This window comes from Papio anubis, chromosome 17 (genome assembly GCF_008728515.1).
Source record: "Papio anubis isolate 15944 chromosome 17, Panubis1.0, whole genome shotgun sequence".
Taxonomy (NCBI): Eukaryota; Metazoa; Chordata; class Mammalia; order Primates; family Cercopithecidae; genus Papio; species Papio anubis.
Genome location: NC_044992.1, coordinates 32,678,973 through 32,700,982, shown reverse-complemented (window position 1 = coordinate 32,700,982; position 22,010 = coordinate 32,678,973). Strand labels below are relative to the sequence as shown.

The 22,010-nt window shown below is 46.0% G+C and overlaps 1 protein-coding gene and 1 pseudogene across 12 annotated transcripts in view; one reads left to right on the top strand and one right to left on the bottom strand.

Annotated features, from left to right (window-relative positions):
• The window catches only part of TUBD1 (tubulin delta 1), a 32,013-nt gene that overhangs the window by 6,426 nt on the left and 3,577 nt on the right, over positions 1-22,010 (bottom strand). For 5 of the 12 annotated variants that reach the window (XM_031657495.1, XM_031657500.1, XM_031657496.1 and 2 more), the window contains 5 exons: positions 21,142-21,289; positions 15,929-16,145; positions 13,145-13,376; positions 9,506-9,670; positions 1,299-1,439 (listed from right to left, as the gene is read on the bottom strand). In XM_031657495.1, coding sequence (XP_031513355.1) covers positions 1,299-1,439; positions 9,506-9,670; positions 13,145-13,376; positions 15,929-16,145; positions 21,142-21,289 — 903 coding nt within the window. Of the gene's footprint in view, positions 1-1,298; positions 1,440-9,505; positions 9,671-13,144; positions 13,377-15,928; positions 16,146-21,141; positions 21,290-22,010 lie in introns of those variants that run through there. The other 7 variants (XM_031657503.1, XM_031657504.1, XM_031657505.1 and 4 more) reach the window with 5 other exon arrangements.
• LOC116271046 lies at positions 19,665-20,477 on the top strand (annotated as a pseudogene).

The window sequence follows — 22,010 nt, the reverse complement described above, 5'->3', positions numbered from 1 at the left end:
CAGCCAGGCACAGTGGCTCACACCTGTAATCCCAGCACTATGGGAGGCCGAGGCGGATGGATCACTTGAGGTCTGGAGTTTGAGACCAGCCTGGTCAATATGGTCAAACCCCATCTGTACTAAAAATACAAAAATCAATCAGGCGTGGTGGCGCACGCCTGTAATCCCAGCTACTTGGGAGGCTGAGGCAGAGGTTGCAGTGAGCTGAGATTGCACTACGGCACTCCAACCTGGGTGACAGAATGAGATTCTGTCTCACACACACACAAAAAGAATAATGCTCTTTCAACTTCCTGAAAAATTTGTAACAAAATGCTTGTCACAGATACAACTGGTTGTCCAGCAATTCCTGCTCCTTAGCAATTCCTGTTCACCCCTTCTTCCTTAGTATCAATTCCCCTAAACTTTAACTGAAATTGCAGTGAGGTGTGGCCCAGAACTCAGTCCCAGTCAATGGGACAGAAATTCAAGTGTGATATGGGACTTTCAGAAAAGGAGGCATGCCTGGCCAGGCAGGCACAGTGGCTCAAGCCTATAATCCCAACACTTTGGGAGGCCGAGGTGGGCGGATCACCTGAGGTCAGGAGTTTGAGACCAGTCAGGCCAACATGGAGAAACCCCGTCTCTAGTAAAAATACAAAAATTAGTCAGGCGTGGTGGCGCACACTTGTAAGCTCAGCTACTCAGGAGGCTGAGGCAGTAGAACTGCTTGAACTTGGGAGGCGGAGGTTGCAGGGAGCCGAGATCACACCACTGCACTCCAGCCTGGGCAACAGAGTGAGCCCCGTCTCAAAAAAAAAAAAAAACAAAAAAAAAACAACAAAACAAAACAGGAAAGGAGGCAGGTCCTTCTTTGCTCATTTCTATAAGGAGGCAGCCAGATGGGAAAGTACGGGTGACAGGGCAGCCAGATGTTCAGAATACAATTCTTTTTTTTAAATAGAGACAGGGTCTTGCTCTGTTGCTTAGGCTGGAGGGCAGTGCCACAATGATGGCTCACTGGAGCCTTGACCTCCTAGGTTCAAGCTATCCTTCTGCCTCAGCCTCCCAAGTAACTGGGACTATATGCATGTCCTACCACACCCGGCTAAAGGAGTTATACTTTTATCTTGTTTAAACCACTTCTATATTGGTGTCTAGTCACACACTAACCGATACCATGGTCAAATTTTGCCACTAAAACACATAGTTATTACTTTCCTTTCTCCAAGAATACAGGGACTTTTAAAAAACCATTTGTACCATATAGCATGTACATGTGCAAAATGTAAATCTTAATTTTCACCTGAATTTCTTACCCACATCTGCACTTTGCACATCTTTCCCACGAAGAATGACCAAGTTAGCAATGGAAGTGTTAAAATGCAGGTCCTTGTTGAGAGACATTTTACTAAGAGAAGGAGGTCCTGATAAAGGAGGCCGCACATGCCAATCAATACCTACCAAAAGAAAAAAAAAAAAGCAAGAGATTTTATTTTATTTACTTAGTTTTCTGAGATGGAGTCTCACTCTGTTGCCTAGGCTGAAGTGAAGTGGCGTGATCTTGGCTCACTGCAACCTCCATCTCCCGGGTTCAAGCGATTCTCCTGCCTCAGTCTCCCCCAGTAGCTGGGTAGACAGGATTAAAGGTGTGTGCCATCACACCCAGCTAATTTTTTTTTGTATTTTTAGTAGAGACGGGGTTTCACCATGTTGGCCAGGCTGGTCTCGAACTCCTGACCTCAAATGATCCGCCTGCCTCAGCCTCCCAAAGTGCTGGGATTACAGGCGTGAGCCACTGCACCCAGCCCAAAAGCAAGAGATTTTATAAATGGCTCTGAACGAGAGGAGGAAAATGGTCTTGTGGAATGTGTATGTTAGTTTTTTTTGGACAGGGTCTCGTTATGCCACCCAGGCTGGAGTGCAGTGGCTATTCACATGTGTGATCATAGCTCACTGCAGCCTCAAACTCCGGGGCTCCAATGATCCTCCCGCCTTGTCCTCCCATGTATCTAGGACTATAGGCATTATTTTTCCTGTCTAAAAGGGAGGGTCTATCAATTCTCCTATGCCTATTCCACTAGAGTTTGTTGGGGCAAAAAATTGTACTCAAAGGGCTATCTTTGAGTACAAGATATCTTAGGATGGGTGTGATGGCTCATGCCTGTAATCCTAGCACTTTGGTACGCCATGGTGGGAGGATCTCTTGAGCCCAGGAGTTCAAGACCAGCCTGGACAAAATAGTGGTCTCCTCTTCTAAAAAAAAATACAAAAATTAGTCTGGCATCTGTGGCATGCACCTATAGTTCCAGCTACCGGAGAAACTGAGTGGGGAGAATTGCCTAAGCCCAGGAGGTCGAGGCTACAGAGAGCCGTGATCGTGCCACTGCACTCCAGCCTGGGTGACAGTGCGAGAAGTCTCACTTGAGGAGTATGAATCCATGCTGCTTTTGGAGGATAAGATTTTGGACCAATGTGCTAATGGTATGTAACTATTGGGGGCCTTGGGAGGGGAAGAATGTACCGTGCATGTGGGAGGACATGACTTAGGGACAGCGCAGAGAACAGCAGTCAGCCTCCAACATGACCCCAATCATCTTCGCTTCCTTCCTGGTATTCAAGCCCTGGGGGAGTATGCTCTCACACTGGAGAGGGTTGACCTTAACCAAAAGGATGTTGCAGAAATAACTTCCAAAGCTAGGTCACGAAAGGCATTAACTTCAAGGCCAGGCATGGTGGCTCACGCCTGTAATCTTAGCACTTTGGGAGGCTGAGGCAGGCGGATCACTTGAGGTGAGGAGTTCAAGACCAGCCTGGCCAACATGGTGAAACCCCATCTCCACTAAAAATACAAAAAAAATTTAGCTGGGCATGGTGGCAGGCGCCTGTAATCTTAGCTACTTGGGAGGCTGAGGCAGGATAATCGTTTGAACCCGGGAGGCAGAGGCTGCACTGAGCCAAGATCGTGCCACTGCACTCCAGCCTGCGCGACAGAGCAAGACTCCGTCTCAAAAAGAAAAAAAGGCGGGGGGTCATTAACTTCTGCCTTGCTCCTTCCTGGATCACACATTCTCCCTAAAGGTAGAACACGTAGAAACAGATAGTGATGGTGATAGAAATGGGGTAAATCTTTACATAGAGGCCAGGCGCGGAGGCTCATGCCTGTAATCCCAGCACTTTGAGAGGCTGAGGTGAAAGGATCACTTGAAACCAGGGGTTCAAGACTAGCCTGGGCAACATAGTGAGACCCCCAACTCTCCAAAAATAAAAGAAATAACGAAATTAGGCTGGGTGTGGTGGCTCATGCCTGTAATCCCAGCTCTTTGGAAGGCCGAGGTGGGCAGATCACGAGGTCAAGAGATCGAGACTATCCTGGCCAACATGGTGAAACCTTGTCTTTACTAAAAATACAAAAATTAGCTGGGCGAGGTGGTACATGCCTGTAGACCCAGCTATTCAGGAGGCTGAGGCAGGGGAATCGTCTGAACTCGGGAGGCGGAGGTTGCAGTGAGCCAAGATTGTGCCACTGCACTCCAGCCTGGCGATAGAGTGAGACTCCATTTCAAAAATTAAATAAATAAATAACAAAATTAGTCACTTATGGTGGTACACACCTGTAGTCCTAGCTACAGGAAGCTGCAACGGGGGATCACTTGAGCCCAGGAGTTTGAGGCCGCACTGAGCTATGATTGCACCACTACACTCCAGCCTAGGTGAGAGTGAAACCTGTCTCAAAAACAAAACGCACAAAATCTTCCCACAGAGCAGAGAATATATGAAGAGTTATAAAACTAGATCCTTCAACCAGGCTTATGCCATATATATATTTATTCATATACTATTCATACACGTGTATGAAAACATTTATATGTTCAAACTATACAACTGTGAAAAAATGTTGACACCCGGCCGGGCGCGGTGGCTCATGCCTATAATCCCAGCACTTTGGGAGGCCAAGGCGGGCGAATCACGAGGTCAGTTTAAGACCAGCCTGGCCAATATGGTGAAACCCCGTCTCTACTAAAAAAATACAAAAATTAGACGGGCATGGTGGTGCGCACCTGTAGTCCCAACTATTTAGGATGCTAAGGCAAAAGAATCGCTTCAACCGGGAGGCAGAGGTTGTAGTGAGCCGAGAGCCACTGCACTCCAGCCTGGGTGACAAAGCGACTCCATCCCCTCCGCCAAAAAAAAAAAGAAAAAGAAAAAATGTTGACACCCTAAAGTTCCACATGGGAACTCAGCAAACTGTGGTTTATTGACCTAAGAGAGCTCAGAGCAGCACGTCTCACACGACTCTAAGGAACATTGTGTTCCTTACCGTATTAACAGGTATAGCTAGAAAAACAGGTACTGTGGCCAAAAAATTCAGGAAGCACTATTTTTACATGTAAACTTTTTGCTTACCTCCAAACCTCTGGCACTATAATTTTATCCATAAGATATTACAAATAAATGTTGAGAAAATCTACTCTCATAGTATAAAAACCTAACTTATTTTAATCTGTGGTATAATGTATGCTATTAACACCTAGTAGTGATTTCTAGTTACATATGACAGACTGAACATGTCAGTTTCCTGCCACTCTCTCCTCAGATCCTGCTTAATCAATAAAAGGATAACCATAAACAAGAAAAAAAGGGAACAGGAGAGAATGTAACAGCAACAAAATTTTGGAAGCTGGAGAGCAAATGAACTACTGGTTACTGACTGCACAACAAGAAAAAGCTAAAAAGTTTGCCCACAGTTGAGGTCCTGGAAGTAGACCAGACACTTTTCACAGTGGAAAAAAGGCTGGGCATGGTGGCTTACGTCTGTAATCCCAGCACTTTGGGAATTTGAGGCAGGCGGATCGCTTGAGGTCAGGAGTTTGAGACCAGCCTGGCTGACATGATAAAACCCCATCTCTACTAAAAATACAAAAATTAGCTAGGTGTGGCGGTACACATTGGTACACTGGTAGTCCCAGCTACTTGGAAGGCTAAGGTGGGAGGATCACCTGAACCTGGGAGGTGGAGGTTGCAGTGAGCCAAGATGAGGCCACTGCACTCCAGCCTGGGTGACAGAGTGCAACTCCATCTAAAAAAAAAAAGAAAAAAGAAAATCGAAGTGGGAAAAAAAACAGGAGGATTAACTAAAAATCTGTTTGAGAGGCAGTGAGAGCCCCTTCCCCACTCCCTGCGGCAGCGGGAGCGTGCTCTTCTACCCTAGAAGGAGGTTTCTGCTGTGAAAAGGTTAAACCTGGGAGGCTCTGGCCTCAGTGACACCAGGCACAGCCCTGTAGAGAATCTTTGGAAAACCAGGTCACAAAGTAGAAGCTTTCGCAGGAAAGCTTAACAGTCCATGTCTTCCCCGTCCAGCTCTGAAGAGGCTGGCAGCCAGGCTTATCATGCGTTCAGGAAAGAGATGGATGAGGAAGCAACTGATCAAGAGATAAGATACGCTGAATATGGTATTTGGAAGCCCAACAACAAAATGGCCAGGCAGATCGCCTTACTGTGAAACCCACACAAGTCTGCAACGTCCATAAGGGTCCATTCAGTGCTCAGAGCAACTAACTCAGCAAATAATCACTGAGTGTTTACTGTTCCAGGCTCCAAAGATGCAACAGTAAACCAAGTAGATAAAAACTTACCTTCTATTGAGATAAACCAAAGACCCATGTCAAGTACGTTCAGAATACTGGGGACAAAAAGAAAATCCTAAAAGCTTCAAGAGATAACAAAATAGGATTGGGAATCAGAACAACATGAGACTTCCCAACAGCAACGCTGCAAGTGAGAAGATGATAGAGCAATGCCTCGAAATACTCAGCGAAAAGAAAATGATTCCCAACCTAGAATCCTATCCCTGGCCAAACTATCATTCAAATGCAATGGCAGAACAGAATGATGATATTTATTTATTTTTATTTATTTATTTTTGAGACAGGGTCTCACTCTGTCGCCAAGGCTGGAGTGCAGTGGCGCGATCTTGACTCACTGCAACCTCCCTCCACCTCCCAGGTTCAAGTGATTCTCCTGCCTTAGCCTCCTGAGTAGCTGGGACTATGAGCGCCCGCCCTGTGGTATTTTTGTATTTTTAGTAGAGACAGGGTTTCACTGTGTTAGCCAGGGCGGAGGTCTACGATCCTGACTTCTTGATCCATGCCTTGGCCTCCCAAAGTGGCAAATTACAGATGTGAGCCACTAAGCCCAGCTGAGAATGATGTTGGCAGCCTCAAACACTTTACTTTCCTTGTACTCTTTCTTAGGGAGCTCCTGAAAGGTATGGTCCATCAATATGAGGGAATAAATCAAGAAAGCAGATTTGAAATCTAGGAGGTACAGATATAAATCAGGATGAGGCAAGCAGAATGCAGAAACTGGCTGCTTATCAAGCCTGGACAGCAGTCAGTCCCACAATGGGAATAGAATAAAGGCCTTCCAGAAGGATGTCTCTAAGCAGATAATGGAAGTAATCGATTACCTGATGAGTTCAAAAATATTGATAAGGAGTTCTTTTTTTTTTTTGTTTTTGAGACAGGGTTTTGCTCTGTTGCCCAGACTGGAGTGCAGTGGCATGATCATGGCTCATTTTAAACTCAAACCCCTTGGTTGAAGAAAGAGGATTCTCCTGCCCCCACCCAAATCCCAAAGTAGCTGGGGCCGAGAATGCATACCACTATGCCCAGCTAATTTTTTTGAACAGAGTCTCAGCTCTGTTGCCTTAAGGCTGGAGGCCCGAAGTAGCTATCTCGACTCACTGCAAACTCTGCCTCCCGGGTTCAAGGGGTCTCCTGCCTCAGCTCCTGGGTAGCTGGGATTACAGGTGTGTGCTATGTGCCTGGCTGGAGTTTGCACTGTATTTTTTAGTAGAGGTGGGTTTCTTTTTTTTTTTTTTTTTTTTTTTGAGAGAGTCACAAGCTCTGTTGCCCAGGCTGGAGTGCTGTGGCGGATCTCAGCTCACTGCAAGCTCCGCCTCCCGGGTTCCGCCATTCTCCTGCCTCCAGCCTCCCGGTAGCTGGGACTACAGGCTCCACCTCGCCAGCCCCTAGTTTTGTATTTTTAGAGACAGGGTTTCACCCGTGTTAGCCAGGGTGGTCTCGATCTCCTGACCTAAGTGATCATGTCCTAGGCCTCCCAAAGTGCTGGGATTACAGGCTTGAGCCACCTTGACCTGAGGTGGGGTTTCTACTACATCCGTATTAATGGGATGGTCTTGATCTCCTGATCTTGTCAGCCTCGGCCTCCCAAAGTGCTGGGATAACAAGCGTGAGCCACCGTGATGAGCCAGCTAATTTTTTTTTAAATTACTTTTTAGAGATGGGGTCTTGCTTTGTTGCTCAAGCTGGTTTTGAACTCCTGGCCTCAAGCGATCCTCCTGCCTCAGCCTCCCAAAGTGCTGAGCTTACAGGAGTGAGCCACCACATCTGAGAAGGGATTCATTTTTTTTTTTTTTTTTTTGAGATGGAGTCTGGCTGTCACCCAGGCTGCAGGTGCAGTGGCGGGATCTCAGCTCACTGCAAGCTCGCCTCCCGAGGTTCACGCCATTCTCCGGCCTCAGCCTCCCGAGTAGCTGGGACTACAGGCGCTGCCACCTCGCCCGGCTATTTTTTTGTATTTCTTAGTAGAGACGGGGTTTCACCGTGTTAGCCAGGATGGTCTCGATCTCCTGACCTCGTGATCCGTCCATCTCGGCCTCCCAAAGTGCTGGGATTACAGGCTTGAGCCACCGCGCCCGGCCGGGATTCATTTTTTACAGAAAAGTTTGAGGATAAATTGGTGATAGGTACAGGGAATATCAACCAAATAAATACAATGATTAACAACTCCAGGAGGGAAAAATAAATTGTACACACAAAAAAATATAATCTATGTAAACAGTACAAGGCTCTACTATGAATTAATATTTACACAGCAAAAGTAATACAAACATTGAAAACTGATCTAACTCCCAAGTATGTTAGGAGAAAGGATGAAGGTAAATATGAGTGTGTGTATGTGAGTGTGCACATACGTGTCAGTATATATATATATATATGAATGTGGGAATGTGTGTGTGTATGTGTGTGTGTAGAGGGAGTGTAAGATGATTCAATTCTCAATTTTCTTTTTTTTTTTGAGATGCAATTTCACTCTTATCATCCAGGCTGGAATGCAGTGGCACTATCTCAGCTCACTGCAACCTCTGCCTCCCAGGTTCAAGCAATTCTCCTGCCTCAACTTCCTAAGTAGCTGGGATTACGGGTGCCTGCCACTATGCCTGGCTAATTTTTTTTGTATTTTTAGTAGAGAAGGGGTTTCACCATGTTGGCCAGGCTGGTCTTGAACTCCTGACCTCAGGTGATCCACCACCTCGGCCTCCCAAAGTGCTGGGATTACAGGCATTAGCTACCATGCCCAGCCCAATTCTCAATTTTCACACTAGGAATGCAAGAGATAACAACATAAGTAAAACATTTATAACTATGGAGGAAAATTCTAGATGAAATAGCTAAAGACGTTGAAAGTAGTTTCATCTGTGTAATGGGGAGGTGTAGGATTGCTGTTTTCCTTGTCATAAAATCATACCAGACATTACTTAACTTTTTTCTTTTTTTTTTTCTGAGAAAGGGTCTCACTGTCACCCAGGCTGAAGTGCAGTGGTGTGATCACAGCTCACTGCAGCCTTGACCTCCCAGGCTCAGGTGATTCTCCCACCTCAGTCTCCCAAGTTGCTGGGAATACAGGCCCATGTCACCATGTCCAGATAACTTTTTATATTTCTTGTAGAGGGGTTTTGCCATGTTGCCCAGGCTGGTCTCGAACTCCTGGGCTCAAGCGCTTCTCCTGCCTTGGCCTCCCAAAGTGCTAGGATTACAGGTATGAGCCACCATACCTGGCCCATTACTTGACCTTTTAAAAAACTGAGATATAATTGGCCGGGCGCGGTGGCTCACGCCTGTAATCCCAGCACTCCGGGAGGCTGAGATGGGCGGATCATGAGGTCAGGAGATTGAGACCATCCTGGCTAAGATGGTGAAACCCCGTCTCTACTAAAAATATAAAAAATTAGCTGGGTGCAGTGGTGGACGCCTGTAGTCCCAGCTACTCGGGAGGCTGAGGCAGGAGAATGGCGTGAACCCGGGAGGTGGAGGTTGCAGTGAGCCAAGATGGCGCCACTGCACTCCAGCCTGGGTGATAGAGCGAGACTCAGTCTCAAAAAAAAAAAAAAAAAAGTAAGATATACTTTAAATACAGTGCAATATATGGATTTAAGTATATATTTAAGTGAGTTTTGGCTACTTGATTTTTTAAACTATGTTCATTACTTTGATTAAAAAAAAAATCTGGCACTCATTTGAAATGTCTTTTGGTAATGAAACTGTGAAGTGATTAAGAAACCCTCCTAGGATGCCCTGGTGAGTTTCTGCCGGAGTCTCCCTAGCCGGAAGAAAGGTCCATTATCTCAACTACTCCAAGCCAGTATACAGTCTCAATATAGAGACTCCAGGACGGACACTTTTTCCAGTTTGTGGGCTGCATATTTTGGACTACTCTTTACCTTCTTCCATCTTTGCATTAGAAATGAGCATCTGTCTCAAATGCTTGAGCAGGCCAGCCCAAGTAAATGTGCTGTATGCCAATGAATTCTCAGACATGTGAGGCACGTTACGAATACTCAGCATCTTGAATTCAGGATGGGGAACTAAATGCTCCATTAAGTCTCCTGTAAAGAAAAAAAAATATCTGAACTAATTTTTTTTTATTCCACATTGTTGCCAATGGTCTACATAAAACCATGATTTGAAGGTTTTCTGGGCCAAATGTTTTTTCCTCTTCTTAGACCAGAATTATTTAATCTTTAATATGAATACAATTTCAGAGACAATGTCTATTACACACCACCTCTTCGCTTCATTTTAGCACCGACTTGAGCATGAGCGAGAAAATACACTTTGCCAAAAAGCAAACTACAATTTAGAAGCTGAATAACTGTAAATGTGAATGAAATATTTAGGTAAACTCCAGGAGAACAAAGTAAACATGAGAATTGATACGCTTTTCCTGTCATTCTATGTTCACTAAATATTGTTCTATTCTTTCTTTTTTTTGAGACGGAGTCTTATTCTGTCGCCAGGCTGGAGTGCAGTGGCGTGATCTCAGCTCACTGCAACCTCCGCCTCCTGGGTTCACGCCATTCTCCTGCCTCAGCCTCCTGAGTAGCTGGGACTACAGGCACTCGCCACCACGCCCAGCTAATTTTTTGTACTTTAGTAGAGATGGGGTTTCACCATAGTGGCCAGAATGGTCTCGATCCCCTGATCTCGTGATCCACTTGCCTCGGCCTCCCAAAGTGCCGGGATTACAGATGTGAGCCACTGCACCCACCCCACTAAATATTCTTTTAGGAATATTACTAGATTTTTTTTTTTTTAGTAGAGACAGGGTTTCACCATGTTGGCTGGGCTGTTCTTGAACTCCTGACCTCAGGTGATCCACCCGCCTCGGCCTCCCAAAGTGCTGGGATTACAGACATGAGCCACCGCGCCTGGCTCAAGATTTTTACATATTGTATCTGGTTAGGTGATAATCAAAACCTGTTAATATGAAAGTTAATATGAGCCAGGTGTGGTGGCTCACGCCTGTAATCCCAGCACTTTTGGAGGCTGAGGTGGGCAGATCATGAGGTCAGGAGTTTAAGGGCAGCCTGGCTGACATGGTGAAACACCGTTTCTACTAAAAATATGAAAATTAGCCAGGCATCGTGGCGGGCACCTGTAATCCCAGCTACTCGGGAGGCTGAAGCAGGAGAATCGCTTGAACCTGGGAGGCGAAGGCTGCAGTGCATCGCGCTCCAGGCTGGGGGACAAAGCGAGACTCTGTCTCAAAAAAAACCAAAAGTTAACATGAAACTCTATTTGGAAAGAAGACGAGATTAGATATTCCTTAAGACAGGAATGTGCCTATCTTTAGAAACTTGTATTTACGATGAAATAGAATTAAGGAGAAAGGCTAATTTCCTTTACATTCACAGCTGTCTCATATATTTATAGAAAATACCTTGAGGATAGGGAAAAATATATTACCATAATATGAAACAAACTTTATACCATTGAGTACAAACTCATAATATACATCCTAAAGAAAGAACAAATTTTGACACAAACATCTATAAGATGCTACGCAGGTGGGCTTGTGCGAATGGAATGTCCTCTAAATGTAGAATTCTTTTCTGTAAAATACCTACAGTTGAATTCTACTGCATAGCACAAGTAAATATACAGTAGTCAGAAAATAATTCCTGAGCACTATGGCATGAATTCTTTTTTTTTCTTTTTAGACAGTGTTTTGTTCTGTTGTCCAGACTGGAGTGCAGTGGCACAATCAAAGCTCTGCAACCTCGAACTCCTGGGCTTAAGTGACAGCCCCATCTCAGCTTCCCTAGTAGCTGAGGTTACAGGTGCGCACCACAATGCCTGTTTTTTTTTTTTGTTGGGGGAACGGAGTTTCGCTCTTACTGCTCAGGCTGGAGTGCAGTGGCGTGATCTTGGCTCACTGCAACCTCCCCCTCCCAGGTTCAAGCAATTCTCCTGCCTCAGCCTCCCAAGTAGCTGGGATTACAGGCATGTGCCACTACACTCAGCTAATTTTTTATTTTTGACTCCCAACCTCAGGTGATCTGCCCGTCTTGGCCTCCCAAAGTTTTGGGATTACAGGCATGAGCCACCATACCCGGCCACTTTTTAAATTCTTAGTAGAGATAAGGCCTTGCTACACTGCCCAGGCTGGCTTCAAACTCCTGGCCTCAAGTGATCTTCCCACCCTGGCCTCCTAAAGCACTGGGATTACAGAAGTGAGCCATGGTGCCCAGCCAATGCATTTATTATTAATTGTTGCAAATCTGCTCTCCCTTCCAGCTTTCTTGTTCAGCTACTCTTACCTTAACCATTGTGTGTGTGTGTTTTTTTTTTAAACAGAGTCTTGCTCTGTCGCCCAGGCTGGAGTACAGTGGTGCAATCTCAGCTGACTGCAACCTCTGCCTCCTGGGTTCAAGAGATTCTCCTGCCTCAGTCTTCTGAGTAGCTGGCATTATAGGCACCCGCCACCACACCTGGCTAATTTTTGTATGTTTTGTAGAGCCAGGGTTTCAACATATTGGCCAGGCTGGTCTCAAACTTCTGACCTCAGGTGATCCACCCACCTCAGCCTCCCAACGTGTTGGGATACAGGCGTGAGCCACCCCGCCTGGCCACCTTAACCATTCTTAAACCTCCTTGAGACCTTAATCCATGGAGTGCCTGCCTTTCAATCAGTCTTCCTCTTTCTGGCAAAATCCCAGTCTTGGGCCAACCCCACTCCTCACCTTCTGTCAGAGCACAACTATGGAAAGTCACGCCACATGGCAGACTCAGACCTCTTTGAATTCCCAATCTCCACACACTATGGTGACGCCCACATTGACAACTCTGGATGAGACGGGAAACCTCAGGAAGGTTCTGAAAAGGGAAGCAACAGGATCTGACTTATGCTTTTAAAAACTGCAAAGCCAGAGTTCAGTCTGGCTGCCGTACTTAGGAAAAGGCTAGGGCTGGGTGCAGTGGCTCACGCCTGTAATCCTAGCACTTTGGGAGGCCGAGACGGGCGGATTATTTGAGATCAGGAATTCGAGACCAGCCTGGCCAATATGGTGAAACTCCGTCTCTACTAAAACTACAAAAATCAGTTGGGCATGGTAGCATGTGCCTGTAGTGTAGTCCCAGCTACTCAGGAGGCTAAGATAGGAAAATTGCTTGAACCCAGGAGGTGGAGGTTGCAGTGAGTCAAGATTGCACCACTGCACTCCAGCCTGGGCAACACAGCGAGACTCTGTCTCAAAAAAAAAAAAAAGAAAAATCACTGACTTGTACACTTTAAATGGGTGAATTGCACGCTAGGTGAGTTATATCTCAATGTGGTTTCTATTAAGAAAAGAAAGAGAGAGAAAGAATCCTGAAGAAGAGCAGTGGATACCCATTGCCCTTTAGCAACTTCTCAGTTTTTCAATAAGACAGTTCAGAGAACTAAGCAGATGTGAAGAAAGGGTTTTGAGATAAGCAAGACTTAAGTGTATCTTCAGGTAGAGGAGGAGACAGAAAGAATAAACTTTGAAGCTTTCAGAACATAAGGCTTTCCTATAATTAACATATAGAGGGACAAATACCTAGTGGATTTCGTCTGTAGTGAAATGAGCTTTCTGCAGAATAAGTAGGCTGGAACACACTTCCCAGCTGATGTGCGAGGACTTGATTGATATCACTAAAGGAGATCTGCTTGATATTCATCAGTTTTGCACAGATCTTATGGACGGCATCATTCTCATGAACAAGGAGGGCATCTGAAGATCGGTACAAGTGAGAAAGTGTCAAAATGGAGTTGTAGTTTTGAACAATAACCTGGAGAGGAAAAGGTCAGAAAAAAGAAAGGTAGGAGAGAATAATGGTTAAGATTACAGATTCTCAAGGCATCCTGGCTGGGTTCAAATCCGGGCTCTGTCACTTTCTAGCTGTATGATCTTGGACAAGTTTTTTAATCTCTCTATGCTCGGTTTCCCTTTTTTTTTTGAGACAGAGACTCGCTCTGTCACCCAGGCTGGAGTACAGTGGCACCATCTCTGCTCACTGCAACCTCGGCCTCCCGGTTCGAGATTCTTGTGTCTTAGCCCACTGAGCAGCTGGAATTACAGGCTTGTGCCACCATGCCCAGCTAATTTTTGTGTTTTTAGTAGAGACAGTGTTTCACCATGTTGGCCAGGCTGGTCTCAAACTCCTGGCCTCAAGTGATCTACCTGCCTTGTCCTCCTAAAGTGCTGGGATTATAGGCATGAGCCACTGTGCCCAGCCAGTTTCCTCATTTCTAATGGCTTCCTAGAACTGTAAGGATTAATGACACAATGCAAGTTAAACACTTAGAACAAGGCCTTGTATGGGCACAACAAAAATTGGCCATTATTTTCATACTTATTTCCTACTTCATTTCTTGTAGTGACTTGTGTCGCCTGATTTGTTTCTTCAACTAGGTTGATCAACAGGAAATTGGCTTATATAGAAATTTTCAAGCCAGGCGCAGTGGCTCACACCTGTAATCCCAGCACTTTGGGAGGCTGAGGTGGGTGGATCACCTGACGTCGAGAGTTCGAGACCAGCCTGACCAACATTGAAAACCCTCGTCTCTACTAAAAAGACAAAATTAGCCGGGTGTGGTGGCGGGCACCTGTAATCCCAGCTACTCGGAAGGCTGATGCAGGAGAATCGCTTGAACTGGGGAGGCGGAGGTTGCGGTGAGCCGAGATCGCGCTACTGCACTCCAGCCTGGGCAACAAGAGCAAAACTCTGTTTCAAAAAAAAAAGACATTTTCTCCCAATGTGAAGAAATAAAAATTACTTGAAGGTGGCAATGGCACCATGAATCCCAACATGAGGTCAAGGTGTCTGCTTTATATACTGGAATAAGAGAGACATTCTCAGGAATCAGTTCCTGAGAGAAGCAGCACAATCACCTTCTCTGACTTTTTATTTGAGACAAAGTCTTGCTCTGTTGCCCAGGCTGGAGTGCAGTGACATGATTTTGGCTCAATGCAACCTCCGCTTCACAGGTTCAAGCGATTCTCCTGCCTCAGCCTCTCGAGTAGCTGGGACAATAGGCAGGAGCCAAAATGCCTGGCTAAGTTTTGTATTTGTAGTAGAGACGGGGTTTCGCCATGTTGGCCAGGCTGGTCTCGAACTCCTGACCTCAAATGATCTGCCCACCTTAGCCTCCCAAAGTGCTGGGATTACAGACATGAGCTCTTCGGCCTGGCCATTCTCTGAAAAAAGTAATCTTTTTTTTTTTTTTTTTTTTTTGAGACAGAGTCTCGCTCTGTCGCCCAGGCTGGAGTGCAGTGGGGTGATCTCGGCTCACTGCAAGCTCCGCCTCCCAGGTTCACGCCATTCTCCTGCCTCAGCCTCCCAAGTAGCTGGGACTACAGGCGCCTGCAACACGCCCGGCTAATTTTTTGTATTTTTAGTAGAGACGGGTTTTCACCATGTTAGCCAAGACGGTCTCGATCTCCTGACCTCATGATCCGCCCACCTCGGCCTCCCAAAGTGCTGGGGTTACAGGCGTGAGCCACTGCGCCCGGCCAAAAAAATTTTTTTTTAAGAAGTCTTGCTCTTGTCACTCAGGCTGGAGTGTAGTGGCGTGATCTCGGCTCACTGGAACCTCTGCCTCCCAGGTTCAAGAGATTCTCCTGCCTCAGCCTCCGAGTACCTGGGACTACAGGTGTGTGCCACCACAGCCAGCTAATTATTGTACTTCTAGTAGAGATGGTGTTTCTCCATGTTGGCCAGAGTGATTTCAAACTCCTGACCTCAGGTGATCCACCCACCTTGGCCTCCCAAAGTGCTGGGATTACAGGTGTGAACCACTGTGTCCAGCCATTCTCTAAAAAAAATTTTTTTTTGAGATGGAGTCTCATTCTGTTGTCAGGCTGGAGTGCAATAGCACGATCTCGGCTCACTATAGCCTCTGCCTCCCAGGTTCAAGCGAATCTCCTGTCTCAACCTCCAAAGTAGCTGAGACTACAGGCCTGTGCCACCATGGCCAGCTAAGTTTTGTATTTTTAGTAGAGACAGGGTTTCACCATGTTGGCCAGGATGGTCTCAATCTCTTGACTTCCTGATCTGCCCGCCTTGGCCTCCCAAAGTGCTGGGATTACAGGCGTGAGCCACTACGCCCGGCCTCTCTGAAATTTTTAAAAACAAGGATGCTTCATCTGTTTGGAAAAGTTTAAGAGAAGATACATATATACCACATATAATATGGTACTCATGAAAGTACCATATTATATAACCATTCTGGAAGCCGTAACTTAACATTTCCAATGAAAGGGTGAGAGCAATCTTTTACCCACATTTATTTCTATTGCAAAGAACATAAAACATAAACTTTTCAATTAACATGTCCATACCTCACCAGTTCCATAAGGCCAAATAATCTGATTCATTTTCAATGAGTTTGAGTACTGATCTTGTAAATTCTGTGTAACAAAAGCTCCTATTCCTGATCCTGTGCCCCCAGCCATACTCATTATGATGAAAAAACCACTGACAGAGTCACATTTCTCCACTTCCTTCCGGATTAGGTTCATTATAGATTCTTCATGCCTGGGTCCATGAACAGAGTAACTATGCAATGGCAAAAGAAACAAACACAAACACTTTTCAATTTAACCACAGATATGTGATGCAGAGACAGATACAGAATAGAGAGGTTTTTTTCAAAACTATGGAAGTGAAGAACTATCATGAAAGGTACAGGTATCCTGATTGACAAAATTTTAAATACATAAGTTGAAAATATTTAACCCACTTATGCCTAGTGTTCCATTATTGGAACGCTAAGCATGTGGGAGTTATTTATAACCTATTGCTCAAGGCCATTACTAAGGTCTGATTTTTCACTCATGCAAAAATTTAAAAAATTGCAACCTCTGGCATAAATGGGTTAACAGGTGAACAGGACTGCTAGCAGAGGGAATTTACAGAGTATAGAAAGTTCTCTTTATTTTTGAGGTTTTAATCAGATACTTTAATATTTGGGGTTTTCATAGTTGTACTTATTTTGGGGGTACATGTGATATTTGGGTATGTGTACACACGTGTAATGATCAAATAAGGGTAAATGGGATATCTATCACCTCAAACATTTATCTTTTCTATGTGTTGGGAACATTACAATTCTTCTCTTTTAGCTATTTTTTTTTTTCTGAGACAGAGTTTCACTCTTGTCACTGGGGCTGGCGTACAATGGCACGATCTTGGCTCACTCCCACTCCTGGGTTCAAGAGATTCTCCTGTCTCAGCCTCCCGAATAGCTGGGATTACAGGTGCCCGAACCACACCAAAAGAAAAATAATAATTTTTGTAGTTTTAGTAGAGACGGGGTTTCACCATGTTGGCCAGGCTGGTCTCAAACTCCTGAACTCAGGTGATCAGCCTGCCTCAACCTCCCAAAGTGCTAAGATTACAGGTGTGAGCCACTGCGCCTGGCTACTTTTACTATTTTGATATATACAATAAATTATCAACTATAATTTCCTTACTGTATTATTGAATTCTAGAGTGTATTGCTTCTATCTAACTGTATTTTTGTACCCATTAGCAACTTTTAAAAAAAAAACAAAAACAAAAAAAAAATCAGGGTCTTACTATGCTGCCCAGGCTGGTTGTGAACTCCTGGCCTTAGGCAATTCTCCTGCCTCAGTCTCCCAAAGTGCTGCAATTACAGGCATGAGCCACTGTGCCCAGTGAGCAACTTCTTTTAATCTTCCTCCAAAAGTTCTCTTTTGTAGGCTAAGGGTATTCCTTTTCTCCTTTTTTATTTTGTTTTTGTGTTTTTTGAGATGGAGTCTCACTCTGTCGCCCAGGCTGGGGTGCAGTGGCACCATTTCGGCTCACTGCAACCTCTGCCTCCCAGGTTCAAGTGATCCTCCCACCTCAGTCTCCTGAGTAGCTGGGATTACAGGCGAGCGCCACCACACCCGGCTAATTTTTGTATTTTTAGTACAGAGAGGGTTTCACCATGTTGGCCAGGCTGGTTTCAAACTCCTGACCTGAAGTGATCTGCCTGCCTCAGCCTCCCAAAATGTTGGGATTACAGGTATCAGCCATGGCGCCTGGCACCCCTCACCCCACCTCTTTTCTCCTTTTTGAGTTAGGGTCTTTTTCCATCACCCAGCCTGGAGTGAAATGTGAAGTGCAGTGACACAATCACAGCTTACTGCAGCCTTGCCTTGACCTCTCAGGCTCAAAAAATTCTCCCATCTCAGCCTCCTAAGTAACTAGAACTACAAGCGCATGCAACCATCCCTGGCTAATTTTTTTTATTGAGATGCAGTCTTGCCCTGTTGGCCAGGCTGGAGTGCTGTGGCATGATCTCTGCTCACTGAAAACTCTGCCACTTGGGTTCAAGTGATTCTCCTGCCTTAGTTTCCCAATTAGCTGGGACCACAGATGCAGTTCAGCACGCCCAGCTAATTTTTATATTTTTAGTAGAGACGGTTTCACCATGTTGGCCAGGCTGGTCTCAAACTTCTGACCTCAAGTGATCCGCCCGCCTCGGCCTCCCAAACTGCTGGGATCACAGGCAAGAGCCACCATACCCAGCCACCCGGCTAATTTCTTTTTTTTTTTGAGGCAGATTCTCACTCTGTTGCCCAAGCTGGAGTGCCGTGGCGTGATCTCGGCTCACTGCAACCTCTGCCTCCCGGGTTCAAGTGATTCTTCTGCCTTAGCCTCCCAAGGAACTAAGACCATAGGCACAGGCCACCACACCCATCTAATTTTTTAATTAAAAAAATTTTTTTTTATTTTTTGAGATGGAGTTTTGTTCTTGTTGCCCAGGCTGGAGTGCAATGGCATGACCTGGGCTCACCACAGCCTCCGCCTCCTGGGTTCAAGTGATTCTCCTGCCTCAGCCTCCTGAGTAGCTGGGATGGCATCTACCACCACGCCCAGCTAATTTTTTCTATTTTTCAGTAGAGACAGGGTTTTACTGTGTTGCCAGGCTGGTCTCAAACTCCTTTCCTCATATGATCTGCCCACCTCGGCCTCGCAAAGTGCTGGGATGACAGGCGTGAGCCATTGCGACAGGCCTAATTTTGGTATCTTTAGTAGAGATAGGGTTTCATCATGTTGGCCAGGCTGGTCTCAAACTCCTGACCTCAAGTGATCCACCACCTTGGCCTCCCAAAGTGTTGGGATTACAGGCGTGCACCACTGTGCCTAGCCTCACCTGGCTAATGTCTTTTTAAAATTTTTTCGTAGTGACAGGGCCTCCCTCTGTTGCCTAGGCTAGACTTGAACTCCTGGGCTCAAGTGATCCTCCTGCCTTGGCCTCCCAAATTGCTGGGATTACAGGGGTGAGTAGTGGCCATTCCTTTACCTGGGGCTTTCAATAATACCAGGTAGTTCTACAAGTTTATGATACAGTATAATATTTAATATTCCTAACAACAGTCCTGAAGCAGTGGTTCTTAAACTGTGCTGCACATGGCCGGGCGCAGTGGCTCATGCCTGTAATCCTAGCACTTTGGGAGGTGGAAGCGGGTGGATCACTTGAGGTTAGGAGTTTGACAGCAGCCTGGCCAAGACAGTGAAATACAGTATCTACTAAAAGTACAAAAATTAGCCGGGCATGGTGGCGTGTGCCTGTAGTACCAGCTATTCCGGAGGCTGAGGCAGGAGAACCACTTGAACCCGGGAGGCAGAGATTGCAGTAAGCTGAGATCACACCACTGCACTCCAGCCTGGGCGACAGAGCGAGACTCTTGTCTTTAAAAAAAAAAAAAAAACTTGCTGCACATTAAAGTCACCTAGGGACCTTTAAAAAATCCCAACAGCAGGCAGGGCCGGTGGTGCACACCTGTCATCTCAGCACTCTGGGAGGCGGGGGCAGGTGGATCATCGGAGGCCAGGAGTTCCAGACCAGCCTGGGTAACATGGTGAATCCTCGCCTCTACTAAAAAAATACAAAAATTAGCTGGGCATAGTGGTACATGCCTGTAGTCCCAGCTACTCGGGAGGCTGAGGCAGGAGAATGGCGTGAACCTGGCAGGCGGAGCTTGGAGTGAGCCGAGATCGCGCCACCGCACTCCAGCCTGGGCGACTAAGCAAGACTCCGTCTCAAAAAAAAAAAAAAAACACACCAAAAACCCAACATCAGGCCTTTACCCCATATCAGTTAAATCAGAATCTCGGCAGAAGGGAAACGTGAAGGTGAAGATGGCGGTGGCCAGGGCCGGGTTCCTGGGAATCCAGTGGCCACAAAGGGCATCCCAGAACGTGGTGCCGCTGGGCGCACGGACAGCCTCCCGCATGACCAATGACATGCTCCCAGCGTCCTATCCTAGGATCCCAGAAGGACGGGCCGCCGCCCCCAAGAAGTATAATATGTGTGTGGGAGACTACGAGCCTTATCCGGATGATGGCATGCGGTATGGCGACTACCCAAAGCTCCCTGACCGCTACAGCATGAGAGGAATCCATGGTATAGCTGGGACCAGCCGGACCTGAGGTTGAACTGGGGTGAACCAATGCACTGGCACCTAGACATGTACACCAGGAATTGTGTGGATATGTCCCCCACACCTGTTTCTTGGAATGTCACGTGTATGCAGCTGTTCAGCTTCATGGCTTTCATGACATTCATGTTCTGGGTGGGGGACATGTACCCTGTCTACCAGCCTGTGGGACCAAAGCAGTATGCTTGCAATAATCTGTACCTGGAACGAGGCAGTGATCCCTCTAAAGAACCTGAGTCAGTGGTTCACTATGAGATCTGAGGAGGCTTTGTGGGCTTTTGTGTCCTCTAACTAGGACTCCCTCATTCCTAGAAATTTAACCTGAATGGAATCCCTAATAAAACTCAGTGCTAGGGCCGGGCGCGGTGGCTCAAGCCTGTAATCCCAGCACTTTGGGAGGCCGAGATGGGTGGGATCCGCGAGGTCAGGAGATGAGACCATCACAGCTAACCGCAGTGAAACCCCATCTCTACTAAAAATACAAAAACAGCAGGCCGAGGTGCTTGGTGCTGTGGTCGCTACTGGGAGGCTGAGGCAGGAGAATGGCGTGAGCCGGGGAGGCCCGGAGCTTGCAGTGTGAGCTGAGATCTCAGCCACTGTACTCCAGCCTGAAGTGAGGCAAGACTCCGTCTCAAAAAAAAAAAAAAAAAAAACTCAGTGCTGTGGTTAAAAAAAAAAAATCAGAATCTCTCGAAGTGAGCCGTAGGCAGCAGGACTTTTCCAAGAACCTCAGGAAATTCTATATGCAGCATAGTTTGGGAACTACTGTTTTGTAGTATTTTCTGTCATTGAGATATCTGCCAGATACGGATATTATATCTGGTAAGTTGTTATATCTTGGTAAGTTAGTTTGCAGCATGACAGTGAGGAAGATGGAAAATCCTGCTGAAAGAGATCCTTGAGTTCAACATTACCTGTACCTTAAGCACAGACACAGGCATGGAATGAGAGTTTCTTCTGGGTAAAATCAAATTCTAAATCTAAAACAGCAATTTCAAGATTATGTGCTTGGTATATCAACTGTACAGTTCTAACTTCGCTATCTATTAATCGACTGTGTAGCTGTCACTAAATTGAAAATCACAAGGAATTATTCTTACCCATATGCCCAGTTGTTTCCAGAACCTTGTTTTTGACAGAAGCATGCATGCTGACCATATTTCCATCGGCCAGACTGGGCAGCCTTTGACAGTGTTTGATTGATAACTTTGGGTTCCATGTCAACAAGAACAGCCCGGGCAATTGGAACTAGAGGGGGAAAACAAAAACAAAAACATCAAAAGAAAAAAATATTTCTTATGTCTTATTTGAGTAACTCAGAGCATAAGTGTCCAAATACCAAAAAAAAAAAAAAAATTCCAGGGGTTGGAGATAGAAAGATCTGCCATACTGCTTAGAAATCCCAGTGGGCAGCAGCAGGCATATGCAGATGTCCACCAAGCCCAGCATTTGCTAAGCAGGCTGAATCAGTGCAGGCCTAAAAGAATACCTGGATCAGATAAGCCGGGCGTGGTGGCACGTGACTGTAATCCCAGCTACTTGGGAGGTTGAGGCAGGAGAATCGTTTGAAACTGGGAGATGGAGGTTGCACTGAGCCAAGGTTGTACCACTGAACTCCAGCATGGGCAACAGAGTGAGACTCTGTTTCAAAAAAAGAAAAAAATAAGAGTACCTGGGTCAAGACTACAAACATATGCTGAATGCTTATGATGTGCCACAGACTGTGCTGGGAATACGGAGATGAAGACATCAAACTAGCCTTAGAAAGGGCAGGTGGGAGGCTGGGCGTGGTGGCTCATGCCTGTAATCCCAGTATTTTGGGAGGCTGAGGGAGGTGGATCATTTGAGGCCAGGAATTAGAGACCAGTCTGGCCATCACAGTGAAATCCTGACTCTACTAAAAATACAAAATTGGCCAGGTGCGGTGGCACATGCCTGTAATCCCAGCACTTTTGGAGGCTGAGGCGGG